This window comes from Rhynchophorus ferrugineus, unplaced genomic scaffold, assembly GCF_030347505.1.
Source record: "Rhynchophorus ferrugineus isolate W39M unplaced genomic scaffold, kcgeb_rfMv2 rfM2, whole genome shotgun sequence".
NCBI lineage: Eukaryota > Metazoa > Arthropoda > Insecta > Coleoptera > Curculionidae > Rhynchophorus > Rhynchophorus ferrugineus.
In genome coordinates, this window is record NW_027472581.1 from 72,337,235 (window position 1) to 72,355,443 (window position 18,209).

An 18,209-nucleotide genomic window follows, 5' to 3' on the forward strand; every position below is an offset into this window, starting at 1 on the left:
TTTGGTGAAGCAGCACTTAAGTTTTCTTCAAATGCGGCCGTTTTCTGGCGATTTAGTACTTCAAACGGTCCAAATAATAAATAGTGTAGGTAAAGAAAGTAACCTTGGTATACTTTATGCAGATAAAATGAAACTAACTACATAACTTGCATACATGGAACACATGTGACAAACGGAAGAAATTATGAATATTTTAAACTGCTAATAAATCTTAAGGTATTTAACGATTAACGCAATTAAATATGTAACTATATGACAATATATCCCTTGAACCTTTTATCAATTATTATAATTATTTATCTTATAGGCCTACGTTGTTAAAAGTCAATAGTTCATTCAATTTTTTTCGTTTTTCTTTTGATATACAAATATGTATTACTCAATTATATTACTATCGTAATATTAACATATCATTTTTAATTATTTTATATACGCTATTATGAGAGAAACATGATTAATTTAGTAAATTATGGTAGAATTTAGAGCAATCACTAGTTTGAACAAATATGCTTTGAAAAATATGAAAAAATATATTTAACCCCTGTTGCGTCGAATATTTATTATGAATGGTTCGGACAACCCTGTAAAATGTAAATTACGCTAATTGTAGAAATCTAGTAAGTTCTATTGTTAGAGGGTCTAATTTATCAGACCTTTTAACTGAGGTTTTTAATATATATGACATGGAAAAGAATTATGACCTGATAGAAAACATAACGTTTGCAGTATACTGAACATCTGCTAAATATAGACGGGCAAAAAGATACCAAGTAAACAGTGTTCAACAGGGATGATTCCCATCGGCTCGTTGTCAAGTGTTTAAGATAACGAGGGTTTAAGTACCGAGGCTAGACGTGCCGGATGTTAGACCTAGTAGAGGACGCTTTATGGCGCCTAACCATAATATATCAAGAGGACCCGAAATCGTTGAATTTTTGGAAATTCTTTAAGGGTCCGAAACGCACATGTTTCATCAGCGTCAGAAGTTCCTAGCTGGAATAGTGTTTCCCACCCCGATATTTTCAGCGAATCGGGGTACAGAAAAGGGTTTTAATTTCGCTAAGGTCTATCATCCTATACAATTTATTATTTTAAATGTAATTTAGTAATATTGAAATTTATTAGGTACTTGCATGTTTTTCAATGAGCAAAATAAGTATCAATATAATAAGCAACTGTTAAGCAACTTAATTCATGGAACACTTAAAATTGCATTTTCGATATTAGTTATTTTTGTTGTTTGGTATGAAAAATCTTCTCATATCAGCAAATCTTGTGTCATATCCCATTCATCGCTTTTGCTTTAAACGATTTACCTGGCGTATTGGAAATTCATTACCGAATTTTCTAACAGATGTCGCTAGTTATTCCACTGACATTCATATATGCTATATTTGTTATTGTTATTGATTTTAGAAAAGTTTCGTACCTGCAAAATGTGAATTAACAGTAGCATTATTTTTCTTATTTAATCAAAAGAAAAAAGCCGCATGTCATCGTTTGCTGATAAAAACTTGGGGTGGGCATGCTCTAAATTCAAAAATGGTGATTTCGATGTGCAACACAAAGAACGTTCTGGTAAAGCGATAAAGTTTGAAGATGCGAAAGTGAAGCACTTATTGGATGAAGGCCCAACCCGAACTCAAAATTACTTGGCAGAAGCATTAAATGTAGCCCAAGAAACGATTAGTGGCCGATTACGAATAATGAAGAAAATGGAAACCACATCAATTATTGGTATTTGATACCACATCAGTAATTGAAAGGTAAATGAAAAATCGAAAAATAGTCTGTGAAATTCTGCTTCAAAGTATAATCGGAAGTCAATTCTGCATCGAATAGTGACGGATGATGGAAAGTGGGTATATTTTGAAAGCCGTAAACGCAAAAAATCATGGTTATCATCTGGCGAAGCCGGTCGATCGACTCCAAAGCCAAATCGTTTTGGTCACAATAAAATAATCTGTGTTTGGTGACACCAGAGTGACGTGGTGGTCGGAACTTGGTGATCTGGTGAAAAGCATAAGAAATGGGCCTGAAAACAGGGTAAAGTTATTTTCCAGCACGATAACGCTCCGTCTCATAAAAAAAATCGGCAAAGGAAGCGTTGAAAGCACTTGGATGGGACATATCATCACACCCACCATATTCGCCAGATCTTGCTTCATCCGACTATCAAAATTTCACAACAATGAAATACTCGCTTGCAGAGTAGCACTTCAGTAGCACAAAGTTCAAACAGTTTTTTAGGATGGCATACATAAATTGCTTGAAAGATGGGCAAGATGTATAGAATCTATAGAAATAGTCAATACTTTGAACAAATAAATTTTTCCATTCTCTTGAAAATTATGTAGTTTGAAAACGGTAATGACTTTCCGCCACACCTGGAGCAAATGGTGATTTTGATACCAATGACAAAGAACGACTTGAATGACCAAAAGTTCGAAGACAATGAGTTGTAGAGTTTGTTGGATAAAATCGGGCCCCAAACTCTCCAAGAACTTTCAAACAACTTATCTCGCTTTGATTGACAGCTCGATTCTTGAACTGCTAACAGACGATTACATGCATTGAGATATATACAAGACCATGAAAAATTGGTAACACACGAATTGATTGAAAATGGAATTTGGAACTGTTTCAATATCGCAAATTCATTCTTTTCCAGAAAAAAGAAGAGTTTTTGGTAGTATACTGTGACTGACGATTAAAAGTCATCACCTACGGCAATATCGAGTGGAAATAGTCATGGGTCATTTCAAGAAAATCTAGCCACATCCACACTGAAGCTGAATATCTAATATTCAAGATCATAGTTTTGCTGTGCATATGGTGGTATAGCAAAATGTAGCGCATTACGAGTTGCTAAATCTGAACAAACCTATTATTGCAGTTATCTACCAACAATTAAATTGATCAAATATAATGACGTATTGTTACAAAAGTGACGCGTAATATCAAGTAACAGACGCAAAATCCTCTTACAACACAAAGCTGGGTCACAAGTTGTGAACGATACATTGTTTAAACTAGAATCAGAAGTTCTACTGGACTTATCTTACAGACCAAACATAGTACTTGCTGATTACCTCTTTTTCAAATAGATGCAGCATTGTTTGGCTGGCACATGGTTTCGAAATGCTGAAAATGCAAGAAAATAGATTCACGATTGAATTGATTTCAAAACAACATCGTTCTTTAAACAGGTTACCAGTAGGGCTTTCTTTAATACATATTCTACCCGCTATTCTCAATAAATGTGTTATATAAAGATATACATACCTCTGCGTGGATTGTCACCATAGCGAATGCAAATGTAACAAATCCAACTCCCGTATGAAAGTAAAAATAAGGCAAAACTGGAATTGTACCTAAAATTATCAGTCCAAACGATGTACAACTGGCATATATTAAAGATAATCTGTTAAGTTTAAATAACAATTCATCGTATGTGTTGTTCATTTTTAGGATATCTTTCACTTGTATATGTCGAATATACATAACCATGAAAACTAAAATAAAACAAAATGATCAATTCTAAAGCTGCTACTAACACTTTCTTAGGTCACTAATGTCATTAATCAAATGATTAAACAACTAATTAACATCCTCACCGTCGCTTGACAAACTCGTTCAGATTGAGACAAAGTAACACTTACCTAATATGGCACCAATTACTATCCCGAATGAAAATATACATTTTTGTAGAGAATGGGCACCGGTATCACTAACAAATGGCATTATTGCTGGTACGTCTTTATTGAGAACCGCTAAGGTATATCTAAAATTAGTAAAAGATACACTTATAATTATTCTATCTATTCTTTATAAATGTTGTTTTTATTATTAACATATAACGTTAAGGAATACGTAATATCTATTAAACCTAATAGGTGAATTTAAATTCGTATATCTCTAATAAGATTAAATGAAGCCCTTGTATAGAGCGTTTAAAAGGTACTAGTTCCTAATATATTCTATATATTCATTTACAACGCTTATAGCAGCACTTTAAAATTAATATTCTAGAAAGTCATATTTTGCTTTTTATCAAAGTCTTCCAACACGATATCGACATACATAGCCGAATCGAAAAATACATCGAACACATAGATGGTCGAATCTACTGAAATTAGTAGTGGCTATCCCTGCAGAATGCCCAGTCGGCATTCGGTAAATTTATACAGTTTCTGTCTCATTTTGCCACGTTACCATTAGTCGAATATAAAGCTATTATTTTTATTTTTCTTATTGTGTTGTTATCAGTTTATCGTTATTTTCCATATACTGTTATATTATCCGAGTTTATTAACTATTTTATCATTTAATAAGTAAGGTTAAGAAGCTCTCTTGAGTTAACAGACGATTGGGTGCTGTCGTATGGGGGCAAAAGCTATTACTGCAGCGACGTATGAGGTCGTTTCGTCCTGGAAAGGGGATATTAGCGGTGACGCGGTGCTAAGCTTCGTTGTTGTTGTTTATGGAAGGATCAAAATATGAAGTGCATGATTTCTGGAGTATTAGTTTCTCTATAAATTTGATTATTTCTGGCAAACCATGGAGCGTTTTAGATTTTCTGATATCGACATACATAGCCGAATCGAACAATACATCGAACACATAGATGGTCGAATCTGCTGAAATTAGTAGTGGCTATCCCTGAAAATGCCCAGTCGGCATTCGGTAAATTTATTAGTGAGTGAAACCGCCTCACAGTTGATCCCTGTGGGTCGCTACTGCTACTGCATTAAATTTGGGGGTATGGCACCCGCTAACCGGGTAGCCGTTATTGGGCACGAGGACCCAGCGAAAACGCAGAGAGTGAAGCTAAGGATAGATTCGCAAACTTGAGTTAATATACGATTGGGTGTTGTCGCTTGATTGAAGTGCATGATTTCTGGAGTCTCAGTTTCTCTATAAATTTGATTATTACTGGCAAACCATGGAGCGTTTTAGATTTTCTGAAGAGCGCATTTTGGGAAACTTCCGCCTGGAAGCCGTTTCACTTGGTTGGGTGTAACAAACTTAAAGTAAACATTAGATCCGAGACGTGCAGTGCGTAACGCTTCTAATGGAAAGTAATGGCCTGGGTTTTTACGGGGTTAATTTGCAACCTCCAGAATTTGAACCATTTGACCGCATGATCGAGCTTCTTCTGTAAATGGAGCCTCGAGCTTAGAGGCCGTGAAGAAAGTTGTGTTGTCAGCATAAATCGCGACGTCAATGTGCTCTTTTCTCAGCAGATCTGAAATAAAAGTGTTAAATACGGCTGGGATCAGCGGGAAACCTGGAGCTACGTCAGCTTCGATTTGTTTTCGACTGCAAAATGTTTTCTGATCTTGACCTGGCAAAATCTCTCCAATATATAGGACTTAATGCGGGATGCTAGGTCTTCTGAGAGGCCTAACCGTACGCATTTGGCTATCAAACTATCAGGCCAGACCTAGTCGAAATTTTAGATCCAAGTGATGGAATTTCTGCCTCATATTGAAAGCTCTCAACTGGACTGGTGTGATATGCTCCCAGTATAATTCTCAAGGCGGCATTCTGAACTGGGTTAAGTCCCTAACACAGGAAGAAGCTGCAGTGATGTAATATTAACTTCCGTTATCTAGTTTACTTCTAATTAATGTCTTGTATATCTGCCCCAATAATCATTAGCGGGAGCCTTCATTAATCAAATATCTGTTAAGCATTTTCCCTTAATGTAATTTATGCGAGGGATCCAGTTTAGATTGTGGTCAAATAAAAATCCAAGAAATGTATGTTCCGGTTTATTTATTAAACTATTACCATCCATCGTCAGTGCAGCCATCCGTGGGCAATTTCTTCGTCTGCAAAAATGAAAGTTTACACACTTTTCGACAGAGAATTCTAGTCCATTTTGATTGGCCCAATTTGATATTTTGTTAAGGCAATTCTGTAGAAGATATTGGCTATATTTGTGATCCGAGTGCTTATGATAAATAATCACATCGTCTGCATAAATCCGAGCATTGATGTGTGGTGGGATAACCCGATTAATCGGGTTAATAGCGATAATGAACAATAGTGGGCTGATGCAGGAATCCTGTGGAACCCCACTGGTCTGACGATAAGGTGATGATGTCACCCCATTCACTCAGAAAAGATGTAATGTAGATGAAATGTTCACTCACACCAAGAAAGATGTAATGAATTATATATATTTCCTCCTATTTTCCATTTCAAAAGTTGTTTTTGAATACTGGAGATTTTTATAGTGTCATAACTTTTCCTAAATCGAGAAAGACGCCGATTACATGTTGTCCCGGATTGAATGCTTCACATAGATCCTCCTGGAATCCGATTGTTTCCATTTTAGAGGCGATTGTCCTTGGCTCCAAATATCATTGCATATTTGGAGTATAGTATGGTGTCGTAGTATGTTGCAAACAAGTCCGATATCTCGTAAGGGTCCGCGAATCGATGATCTCCTTCTATCATCGCTGGGATTTTAAGCCGTGGGATGCCCTTCAGAATTCTTGCTTTCCTCCACAACTCATGGGATGGAATTTGTGGAGTGAGGCTGCTGGTAAATTCTCTCCAGGAGTTGATCTTCGATTTCCTTATGATTTTGCGGGCGCTTGCTTTTGTTCTTTTGTAATTTATAAAATATTTAATTGTGGGGTTTAATTTAAACCGGTTGAGAGCCTTTCTTCTGCCCTTTATAACTCTGGCACAGTTTTTGTTCCCCCATGGCACTGATAATCTATTTGTTCTTGCAGTAATGACAGGAGTGGACTCCTTGGCCGCCTTTATGATAGAGTTTGTTAATTCCTCCAAACTAGTGTCTACGTCCTCGGAAATTTTTTCGATTTTTATTTGCGATCTAAATTTATCCCAGTTTATGCTTCTAATGCTCAGTCTTGTTGCCGTAGGTGATGTTTTTTTGAACCTGTAAGTTCTATTAAAGTAGGGAAATGATCGCTTTCATGCAGATCAGCGATAGTATCGAAATCGATCGCCCCCATCCGAGGTAACCCGGACCGGAGAAGATCTTCGGTGTGATGGAGGAGGGGCTCCTTGATGTGTTGCCAATGTGCTTTCAATAGGATTTTTCTCCTTAGCTGTGAGAGCCCCACGAGAGGTGGACGATTTCAACCTAGGTGCTACCTTAAGTTCTTTTTTGTCCATATCACATTGGTTGGCTATGGTAACATAAGTCTTTTTGACAGCATTGGAAAACTTCATCTGTGTTTTTCCTTGTTGCTACTTAGCTAAATATCTGGCCATAAAATATGAGATTTTTCCTGTACGTTAATTTTTTTTATCAAAAATTCTTCTTTATAAACAGAACATCCCCTATATCTTGGAGAGTGCTTCTGTCCACAATTTACACAATGAGGCGGTGGGGAACTTTCATTTTCACTATGAGCATTTTTTTCACAGGAGGGACAAATAGGTGCGTACGTGCAATTAATAGACACATGTCCAAATCTCTGACACTGATAACAACTCATTGGATTCGGAATATACTGCATAACTCTCAGACTAAGATATCCCGCTTTGATCATATCGGGGATACAAAAACTGTTGGTTTCTATGTTATCTCCATTGTTTCTCGAAAGAATCCGCTTAACCGTTGTTACTCCCTGCGATGTAAAACCCTGCAAAATTTCTTCATTGGTACACACAGACAAGTCCCTACTTGATATCACGCCTTTACAGAAGTTCAGTGTGGTATGTGGGACAACAGTTACTTCTATATTATGCAGTTTTTTAAGTTTTAAAAATGTCTCTGATTGCCTAGAATTAGCTACCATTACTAGTATAGTTCCATTTCTTAACTTTTTCACAAACTTCAATTTGCCCACTGCAGATAATAATTATCTATGTATAATAAACGGAGATAGACGTTTCAATAGATCACTCTCAGAAATTATTACAAAATAACTATCATAGTCTTCCTGCGTATATCTGGGTCTTAGATCTATATTCTGGGTGTCAGTAGTTGTTACCTGCATTCCGGCCTGGTCACCTACCGGAACTGCTGCGCAATCGTCGGCTAACGGTCGAGCGGGCCTGTGCGACAACCCACGGTCCCGACCTGTACTGGGGTTCCGAATCCCTGCACCGTAATTTTATTTCCTATTTTATGTACTTCCATAATTTATAGAAAAGAACATAGAACATGAAGGCACGTCATAAAAATACCACACAACTGGGAACCCGGGGTCGTCACGCCCGTACTATAGCTGCGACACATTAACCTTGGTCAACATTTCGCAACCACAGGCCCCTGGGGGTAAATATTTTTATTGGATTTTTACAAGTTCTCAATATTAAATTTTAATGCAATTTTAATGTTAGTTTTTTGATGTTGTTTCATGTTTAATGTATAAATTGACAAGTACATTATATTTGTTATCGCATATACTATTTTTGTATTTTTTTCAATAATAAACAACATTATTAAATTCAATATTTATGTAAAAAATTCTTGATTCTGGATGATATTTTTAACATAATATAGATGACATTTTTACCAACAAACTTATCAAGATTTGAACTTTAATTTAATTGAATATCTTGGGAATTTGAAATTTTGAATACAAGTAAATTTTTTCAATAAATGTTATATCCTTGAAATATATATATATATATATATATATATATATATATATATATATATACATATAATAATTTATTATAATTAATTATAATATAATTATAATTAATATATATATATATATATATATATATATATATATATATATATATTTATATATATATATATATATATATATATATATATATATATATATATATATATATATATATATATATATATATATATATATATATATATATATAATTTACAAAAACTGACAAGTTAAGAAAATCAATTTTAGTGCACATGTTAAACGTCCCTGTAAGTAAATATAGGCAAGGGCAGTAAAATACTGCCTAAGGTGGTACAGATTCCTGTATCAGGTACAATATAGTACAAATAGTTATTCTGATACCATTTTAAGGATAATATCAGATCACACCGTTAGTTTAATAAAAACTATCCTAGCCCAAATTCATTTTTATTAAAATATATTTTATTTATCTCAATAGTTTAAATATTGATTATATTAGTAAGTGGCTTTTAAGTATATTTTATTTATAATATACGGTGTCAATTATAAGTTCTATTGTTTTTATAGTTAGTTTTTTGTTGGAACAAGTTTGTATCAAGCTTTGTATAATGATTTTAAGAATAGAATATTTTTATACTTCCGTTAGTTGGCAACATTGCTCTAAGAACTAGAGAACTACCGCTTTTCGGCGATTCACAATTTATTTATTAGAAAAAACAACCTATTTACTGGTGCTTGCTCTCTATATTGTAACTAAATAACATTAAAATCTTAAGTCACTGTCTAAATGTACCATACACGCTTGTACTACAATGATCAGAGAAATATAATGTTGTTATAAGTTGGATTAGTCTTGATGCATCGTAAATATATTTTAGTAAAAGTCTAAATAAATAAGAATACTTCACAATATATAAATGTTAGTTGTAACGTGTTGACGTAGGCATGGCTTAAAGTCCATTAAAGTATTTTATAACAGCACTACGTACGAAAATATCGGAGTAAACAAGATTGCTCTGCAAACAATTAAACATATTGGACATGATTTAATGCTTATATCTTAATATAAATTAGAAATCTATACAAATATTAAACATATTCTTACTTAACAACCAGTGAATGTACAGAAAAATCACTTAAGTTTTAATATTCTCTATCAAATTAGATTAGATTAACTCTTTAAAAATTAATTATTAAAGTAATCAAACATGATCATCGATAAAAGAGCTTAAATAATTTGTCTAAATTTCTATTATATACTATTTTTTTATGTCTGAGTTATTATCAACTGAAATTAGTGTGACATTGAATGTCACTATCACTGTCACATATTATAAATAATAGTCACAAAGACATAAAGATTTAACCTTATAGCAAAATTAGGGGAAACGTTTCGCGACGTCCAACATCTAGATATCGCTACTTTTAACGTATTACCTGCTTTAATTGCTATACTAAGAGCCGCGATGGAATTTGAAAGGCTCACTTGGTTTCCATCTTGCGTTTATTGTTTATCAGCGCCATTTTCAGTATGTGTGACGTAAGGAATAGTGCGTGTAGATTTATATAACGCTTAGACTACGTAAGTGAATTCTGGATCTAGGAAGTGTTCTGTACCAGAATGAACAAATAATAAACAAATGCAGAATTGTTTTACTTCGATGAAGTTTTAAGCTGCCTGACTCGATTAAGTATCAAATATATTTATGATTGTTACAGCATGTTTTGTTTTAAATAGGGATAAGTTTATTCATATTAATAATAATATAAAATATGTTTTTTAAATTTATAAATTAATGCCCTTCTGAAAGAAGCTAGTAAACGGCGATAATTTTATTCTTGGATCAATTATTCGATAGTTAAATAACCACTGAAATAGTAGCCACTGCACGCAAACCTTTTCGAGAGTGGATTAACCAAAGGTCAGTACACTAGAAATTTTGATGCAAAACAATTCAGGACTTAAATAGTGCTTATTGTCCAAATAAGAACACATTTGTTAAAGTGCCATGAATTAAAAATCTAGCCGGCTTGGTGGTGCAGTGGTAAAGGAGATGGAACGGTCCTCCTACTGTTGCGATAGCCGCGTGTTCGACCTGCTGGGGCATGGAGGTTAATTTATGTTTGTGGTTGTTTAAAATTTGTGATTGTTCTAGGCAAGAGTGTAAAATCCGACAAGGAAAATTATCCCAATCACTCCAGTAACCAGGCTGGGCAAGACCGGATGTCTTCTGGGATGATTTCTAAAGTTGGTCACTCGCTAGGACCGTGGTTCGGAGCCCACATTAAATTTTAGGCCCACTCCAGGAAAGGAAACTCTAAAATATATATGTAAAAAATACTACCGTGAATCGCCTCATTCTAAAAAAAATATAGAAATTATGCAATTATCCGAATAAATATATTACTTAAGACTACTTAACCAAGATAGTTTGGAATTTTTCTTTGGATCTATTAGTGTTCATGGATTCAAGGAATATACATCCTTCGGCTATTATGTTTCCTTTAAAGTGCTCATCATCAGTACATTCAATACTAACCGGGGATATATTACCAGGAATTGAGAAATTGCAACTCGACTATATACTTTCAATTCCAGATGTTTGTATACGAATAAACGAGTTAAGGCAATATCTTGTGCCTTAGAAAATTATTTTATTATACTGTTAGTAGGTTTTTGGAACTATCTGTGTTATTTTATCCCGCGATATTGCCTCGTCGACAATCTATATAACATATTTTTTGTCAAATGTATTTAAAAAATGTAAATTTAAAACTTTTTAATTGTACAGTACATAACGATATTTAATGGCACATATACGATATTTAATTGACCGATATTTGATTGAATTGAATTGGTCAATTACACCTGATGTCAGAGCTGTCATGTGCCAAATTTTATCAATGATCCAGTCAAATGTTCTCACAGCAAAAGCATCAAGTATTTTTTTGGCATCTAATCTTATGAAAAATGGACATACGGCATTCAAGTATGGGACACAGCAAGCAACAGAAATATTGATATAATAGAAACATTCCAAAGCAAAGTTTTAATGCTCATGCTCAATATTCCTGAAAGCATGAGCGACATGTAATGTAGATCTGAATATGAGAATAGTGAAGCAGGAAATAAGTTAGAATAGCAAAAAGTATCAAAAAATGTTCAATGCAATAAGTCTGACTGAGTAAACGAGTGACGCTACCTTTATATCTCCAAAGTTTTACGCATTGTTATCTTTCAAACGCGCTCTATTACGGCTTCCTTAAATAAGTGAATTAGACTTTAAAGTCATCTATTAGGCAGAACATATATTACCGCTTTCTGAATCTTATATCCGTGAACTTCTTTCTATTTTTTATATAAGTGTAGCTAATAAACAAATACAATAAAATTGCATCAATTTTTGTTGATATGCTTGGTATGCTGATAACTTGCTATGGTTTAAATTTGATAAAAACTGATCATTGTAGCTTCATTATTGAAAAGAACCTTTTTAACCTTTATTTGCTTCTTCAAACGTTCTTAATTATTAAGTTGGCTTATTTGTATATGTATTATAGTAATAGTGATCTTATTCAAACATGTTATATTTTTATATGAATCAATGTAGTATCATTAAAGAAACAACAGGTTTAATATTTGTACATTTTAATTACTGGAACGTAAGCTCTTTTTCTTTTCATTTTTTGGCCCGAAATCTAGAAGGAGATTCCTGTTACAAATGTCTGTTCGGGGAGACCCGCAGGAATAACAAGGGCCAAAGGCCATGCAGGGGCATGGCGTCGTGATCACACCACGCAGCTTACGGTACATCAATTAGTCGCTCGTCGGAGAACGTCCAGATAATTTGGAATTAGAGCACGACCGGGTAGTGTCGACTGTTATAGAATAGGGCCACGAAGAGCCGAATGGGTTATTGGCCTAAAATATCGGCCAGGTCGGTAATGCATCTATTGTCCGAGAGACGAAGACGAAATCTCTTCTTCTGAAGAAGAAATATTTCGAGTAAACCTCGGATATAAAATCGTGAACTTGGGGGACGTCTGTTTATTTACGAATTTGATTATTCCTGACGAAACAGGGGGCACTGATTATTCTCCTGAGAATTTTGTTTTGAAAGACTTCAAGACGTTCCACCTGACTAGGTGAGACTTATTTTAAATAGAGGCTGGAGCCCTATAGAAGGACTGATTGAACCACCATCTTGAATATGAAATATTTTATTGAGAGAGGAAGTCTGCTAGCCCGGTTGATGAGGGGAACAGTAATTTCACAACATCTTGACCTTCCTGGAGGGACCTTTGAATCTGGGAGTTCCACCTAAGCTTGCGATCGAAGATAAGACCGAGATAGATGTCTTCTTCTGACCATGGGGTTTCGGCGTTCTAGATTTTAAGACGCGAAATACTGGGTTCAAAAGGCTTGTTGTTGAAGAAGATGGCCTGGGTTTTCTGTGGATTGACCTGCCACCTTCAGAAATGTAACCACTAAATGGTCACATCGAGTTGATTTTGGAGTCTGGTTTGGATGTGTGGCGGTACTCTTGAGGAAGGAACTTGTGCCTCAACTACCTCAACTTGTGTATTCCTAGGGATCTGAAAGAAAAATATTAAATACAGGGGAGAGCGCCAGGGGAGTGCCTTGTGGAACTCCTGCGTTGATAATTTTCAGGCTAGAGAGAATATCTTTAATCTTCACCTGGAACGATCGTCTTGACAGAAATGATTTGATAAAAGCTGTTAGGTTATCGGGTAGACCTAATCGGATGCATTTCGCCACTAAACCTTCGTCCCAAACCTTGTCAAAGGCTTTGGTTAGGTCCAAGTAGACCGCTCGAAGTCTTTCAAGTCAATTAGAAGCACAGTTGATTTTTGCGGCCAGGCGATAGGCCTGATGAACGGCTCAGTGTTTGGCGCGGAACCCAAATTGGAACATAACCGCTGTGCTGGCGCTACCGAGCTATTATTCGTATTCCTCACTGGCCTATACAATATTTTAGGCAACCACAATTACACCCACGTTGGATTCAAAGATTGGCAACGCTAGAGGATTGGTATGGTTCAGTTCCGGCCATAAAAGACCAGCACGCTACGTCTCTCTTTCTCTTTCCTCTTTTTTATTTAACTCATTTCCTGTACTACTTCCGCACCACCTTACCTATCTTAATACCTTGTAGACGACAGTAAAAGGATAAAGACATGCGTGCTAGGATTGGCCAGAACTGCTCATACGCATTAGTTCCAAACGAGCTCGACAAATTTCACAGCCATGCGTTGTTGTTTACGAAAGTTGTGATTAAGAAGAAATTTTTAGGTTAATTTTATGTTTACAAATATTTGTTGAGATTATTTAATTATATATTATTTAATAGAGAAAATTAACGGAAGACAATACGAAAATAAGTGTATAAGCTATTAATTATTAGAATATTTTATATTTTAGTTAAATTGTAGTCTACGCTAGTTAAAAGTTATGGTAACCAGGCAACAAGAGCTCTTATGTTCAAGATATGATATAAAGAACTGGAACATTCAGAGCAAAAGGAAAATAAGAAATCTAAGAACGCAAATGAAAGAAGAAATATGATTAAAGTATTAGTGAAACAAGCGAAACCACACTTATGCTGCTGGTGGTATATTACCACAGTACAAGAGCTGATGAAGTTGAATTTTAAATTATTTGTATAAGTATGTGCTACTCCTGCTCTATTAAAAAATGCTTTATGGTTATATAACTTAATATTATATAAAGAAATATTGTCTATGCAGAAAAGACGCTGAAATCAACACACATATGGTAATAGAGTGTTTGAACAATATCCTAAAATCAAACTAAAGAGGAATGCTAGGTTAGCAGTAAAACTATTAGGTTCAATAGATGATGAAACTGTTTTGAAAGTATGAAAAACCAAACCCAAAATTCTTCGTTGACATTATACGATATTAACGTAATATAAATTCTAATAAACAACTAAATTACGGATATTCTCTATTTGCCACTGAAAGTTTCTTTTAAAATTTTCGTAAATATAGATGTTCCAGCAATACTTAATGGCGACCGATTTTATATATAAAATTATTTCATTTTCAATTTTAATTTTTGGTAATCGTAATATAAAAATTTTAAAAACAAGAACGACTAAAACACTCAATAATATAGACAAGCTTTAAAACTTTCTAGTATATTTTTATTTTAACAAAATATAATTTAAAAGCTCAACATGATCTTCATTAACAATTATTGAAATGTTCTCTATGATATTACACTAGTAATTTATACTATTAATTTAAAAGTTTAATAACATCAGGTATAACATGTAGTAAATATAAATAAAGAGGAAGAAGTCAGAGATGACGCCTTCGCCAATCGCAAAAAGTGCTATAAATATAAAAAAAAGAAGCAAGAAGACAAAATCCCTCTGCCCCCTCCGATCAAGGTAAGCAATGTTGGTAATTTTAATTTATTTAGATCACAAATAAAGGGAGTAGCCTCTGAGCGAGTGCAGTTTAAAGCTTTGTCTAACGATGATATTAACGTAACCCTTTGTAATGAAACGGACTACAGGAATGTAAAAGAGCGTCTCATTGAGATGAGGAAAAACAATTCATTCAATAAACTCAAATACCACACTTATCAGATAAAAAATGATAAGTGGTATAGAGTAGTCATTAGAGGATTACCGTTCACAACAAATCAGGACGATATTAAATTGGAATTACGGGCTTGCGGGTACGAAGTAGTGACCGTCAAGCCTATAGAAAAAGACAAGTAATGTAAATGGTGAAAAACAAATTAAAACTTTTCCGTTGTTCTACGTAGACATGACACAAAACAAAAAAAATAAAAATATATATGACATAAATGATTTATATACACTAAAAATTATTAAAAGTGGAACCTCCGAAGAAACACACTAAAATTTTTGCAGTAGGGAACCAAAATGTGTGAAATGTGCCGGTAAACATCACACAATTCAGTGCAGAAAACAACGCAATAGTGTAGCGACATGCGTGTTGTGCAATGAAAAGGGTCGCCCTGCTAATTATAAAGGATGTGCAGTATATATATAAAAAAGAACTCCAGCCAAAGAAAATTACAGCAGAACAACGCTTAAGACAAATTGACAAACCCAAAAATTCTGAAACAACATCTACCGTTGAAAATAAAAAACCCCAAGAAACCGTAAGACCATCGGTCAAAAATATAAACGCCACCAAAATATCAAATGATAAACAAATAGATACGAAACCGCAGAAAGCTGCGGCCAACGAGCCAACTATCGTCGACATGATGAAATTGCTCAAAGAATTCTAGACTGAAATGAGATAGAAATTCAGTCAATTAGCAGACAGGGTGGAAAAATGGGAGAAATCCAGATTGGGGAAAACTACCCAAAACAAGCTAAAGAAAAACAAAAATGAATAATTTGTTTTTAAGAATTATAACTTGGAACGCAAACTAACTAAATCAAAGAGTTCGGGAACTAGAATTATTCTTAAAAACAAATAACATAGATATAGCTCTCATATCGGAAACACATTTTTCTAAAAAAAAACTTCATTAAAATACGGGGTTATGATGCTTATTGCACACTACACCCCAGTGAACGGGCTCGAGGCGGAACAGCTTTAATAATTAAACAAAATATACAACATTTCGAAAAAGAAGAGATTAAAAATGAAGAAATACAAGCTACGATAATTAGTATCGAAAAAAACGGGGCTGAAATAAATATTGGCGCTATATATTGTCCACTTAGACATAAAATGACACAACAACAATATAAAGATATATTTTCAAAATTAGGCCCAAGATTTATTATTGGTGGAGACTTTAATGTTAAACATACAGCTTGGGGTTCACGAATAATAACACCTGGAAAAGTAAAAAAAGCTCAAGCTCAAGCTCAATTACTCAAAGCTATTAACCTTACAAATTGTAATTATCATTCAGGGCGCGAACCCACTTACTGGCCCACAGACAATAATAAAGTCCCAGACCTGCTGGATTTCAACATTACAAAAGGCATCTCATTAAATCAAATTAGTACAGAAAGCTTGTGCGATCTAACACCTGATCACACTCCAGTACTGTTAACACTGGGCGCGACAATAATAGGAAAAGCAAAAAAGCCTAATCTTACCAACAAATATACTGACTGGGACAAATTCAGATTAATATTAAAGGAACAAGTCAGTTTAAAAGTAAGACTTAAAACTATAGATGATCTTGAACAACAAACCAAACATATAACTGAACAAATTCGGTCAGCTGCAAAAGATGATACCCCAATAGCAAGAGAGAAATCAGAATATGAAGTACTTTACAACCTCGAAATTAGAGAAATAAATAAGAAAGGCGAAAAGCTAGAAGAGTATGGCACAGAACCAGAAATGCTGCAGACAAAACTACTTTTAATAGAATTAGTAATCAGACGAATCAAAAGATCAAAGAATATAAACAGAATTACTTTCAAAAGCATGTAAGTGAATTAAACCCACAAGCAGACAAAGATTATTCTCTAAGGAAAGCAACTCGAAGATTTATAATGAAGAACTGCACGATGACCTGGAAATCAAATGGATTTGCGAAGTTATCCAAGATTTCGCCTTGAAACACGAAAGAAGATTACTAAATCATACCAATGTGGAAGCAATACAACTGCTGGACAGCGCGCAGGATGTCAGGAGATTGAAACGAACAAAATCATACGAACTTATATAAAATGTATACATTTAGTATAAACTATATATAACTCTATATAAGTAATAAAAAGTCATCTTTGTTTACATCTGAAAAATGATGGGGGCTTTTTAATGCGGATTAATACAAATCAGCGAAAGGTTAAACAACAAACAAGAAAAAGAAGACTTCTGCATTTTATCATAACCAATAATTGATTTTTACCATGAACTCATGCAATATTTGTATTGCTATTTAACAATGAGGTTCACTAATGATATTTTAAATTCTACTGTGTCGATTTTATTTGCTACATCACTTACGTTAGCATAAATAAACCAGTATGCCATAATCCCTCAATTATTGGCAAAATATGAATATATTTGCACGGCATTATCCTCAACACCTACAAAGCACTGTTCCACACAAAAGCCGAAGATTTTTTGTCAACAAACTAACATCAAACACAAATTATATTCGACAACACTTAAAACAACTAAATAAGATGCGATCAATAACAGTCACAATTTTGAACTGAAATATATTTTTGTACAATTTAAAACCGGCGCCGTTATCGCTTCCTCCAAATAAAAGGCTGATAAGATATGATAAATTGTATGCTTTTTTATAATGAAATTACCATAATAGATCATGTCATTAATGTAAGATTTCAAGTAGTTTGATAATAGGTTATCTTATTTTGGTCTACGATATATTTTTTTTCTTAAACATTTGCGCAAATATAACCACACATATTGCTTGAAATTACTTAGATAATAAATACTCCATTAATAAAATCGACTAGAAGGGTTATTGAATTGATAAAATATCTGGAACAAAATTTGAATAGTTAATAAATAATATATGCCATAGATTTAAGAAACTAGCCTTTACAAATTAAGTTTATAGAATTAATA

At 34.1% G+C, this 18,209-nt stretch overlaps 1 protein-coding gene across 1 annotated transcript in view; it reads right to left on the minus strand.

Moving 5' to 3' along the window:
• LOC143190368 (DNA damage-regulated autophagy modulator protein 1-like) overlaps positions 1 to 17,828 on the minus strand; it is a 21,071-nt gene extending 3,243 nt beyond the window's left edge. The window contains exons 1-3 of the mRNA XM_076394614.1: positions 17,616 to 17,828; positions 3,663 to 3,784; positions 3,286 to 3,515 (exon numbers count right to left, since the gene is read on the minus strand). Coding sequence (XP_076250729.1) covers positions 3,286 to 3,515; positions 3,663 to 3,784; positions 17,616 to 17,686 — 423 coding nt within the window. The 5' untranslated portion in view covers positions 17,687 to 17,828. The remainder of the gene's footprint in view (positions 1 to 3,285; positions 3,516 to 3,662; positions 3,785 to 17,615) is intronic.
• Positions 17,829 to 18,209: the final 381 nt, after the last annotated feature.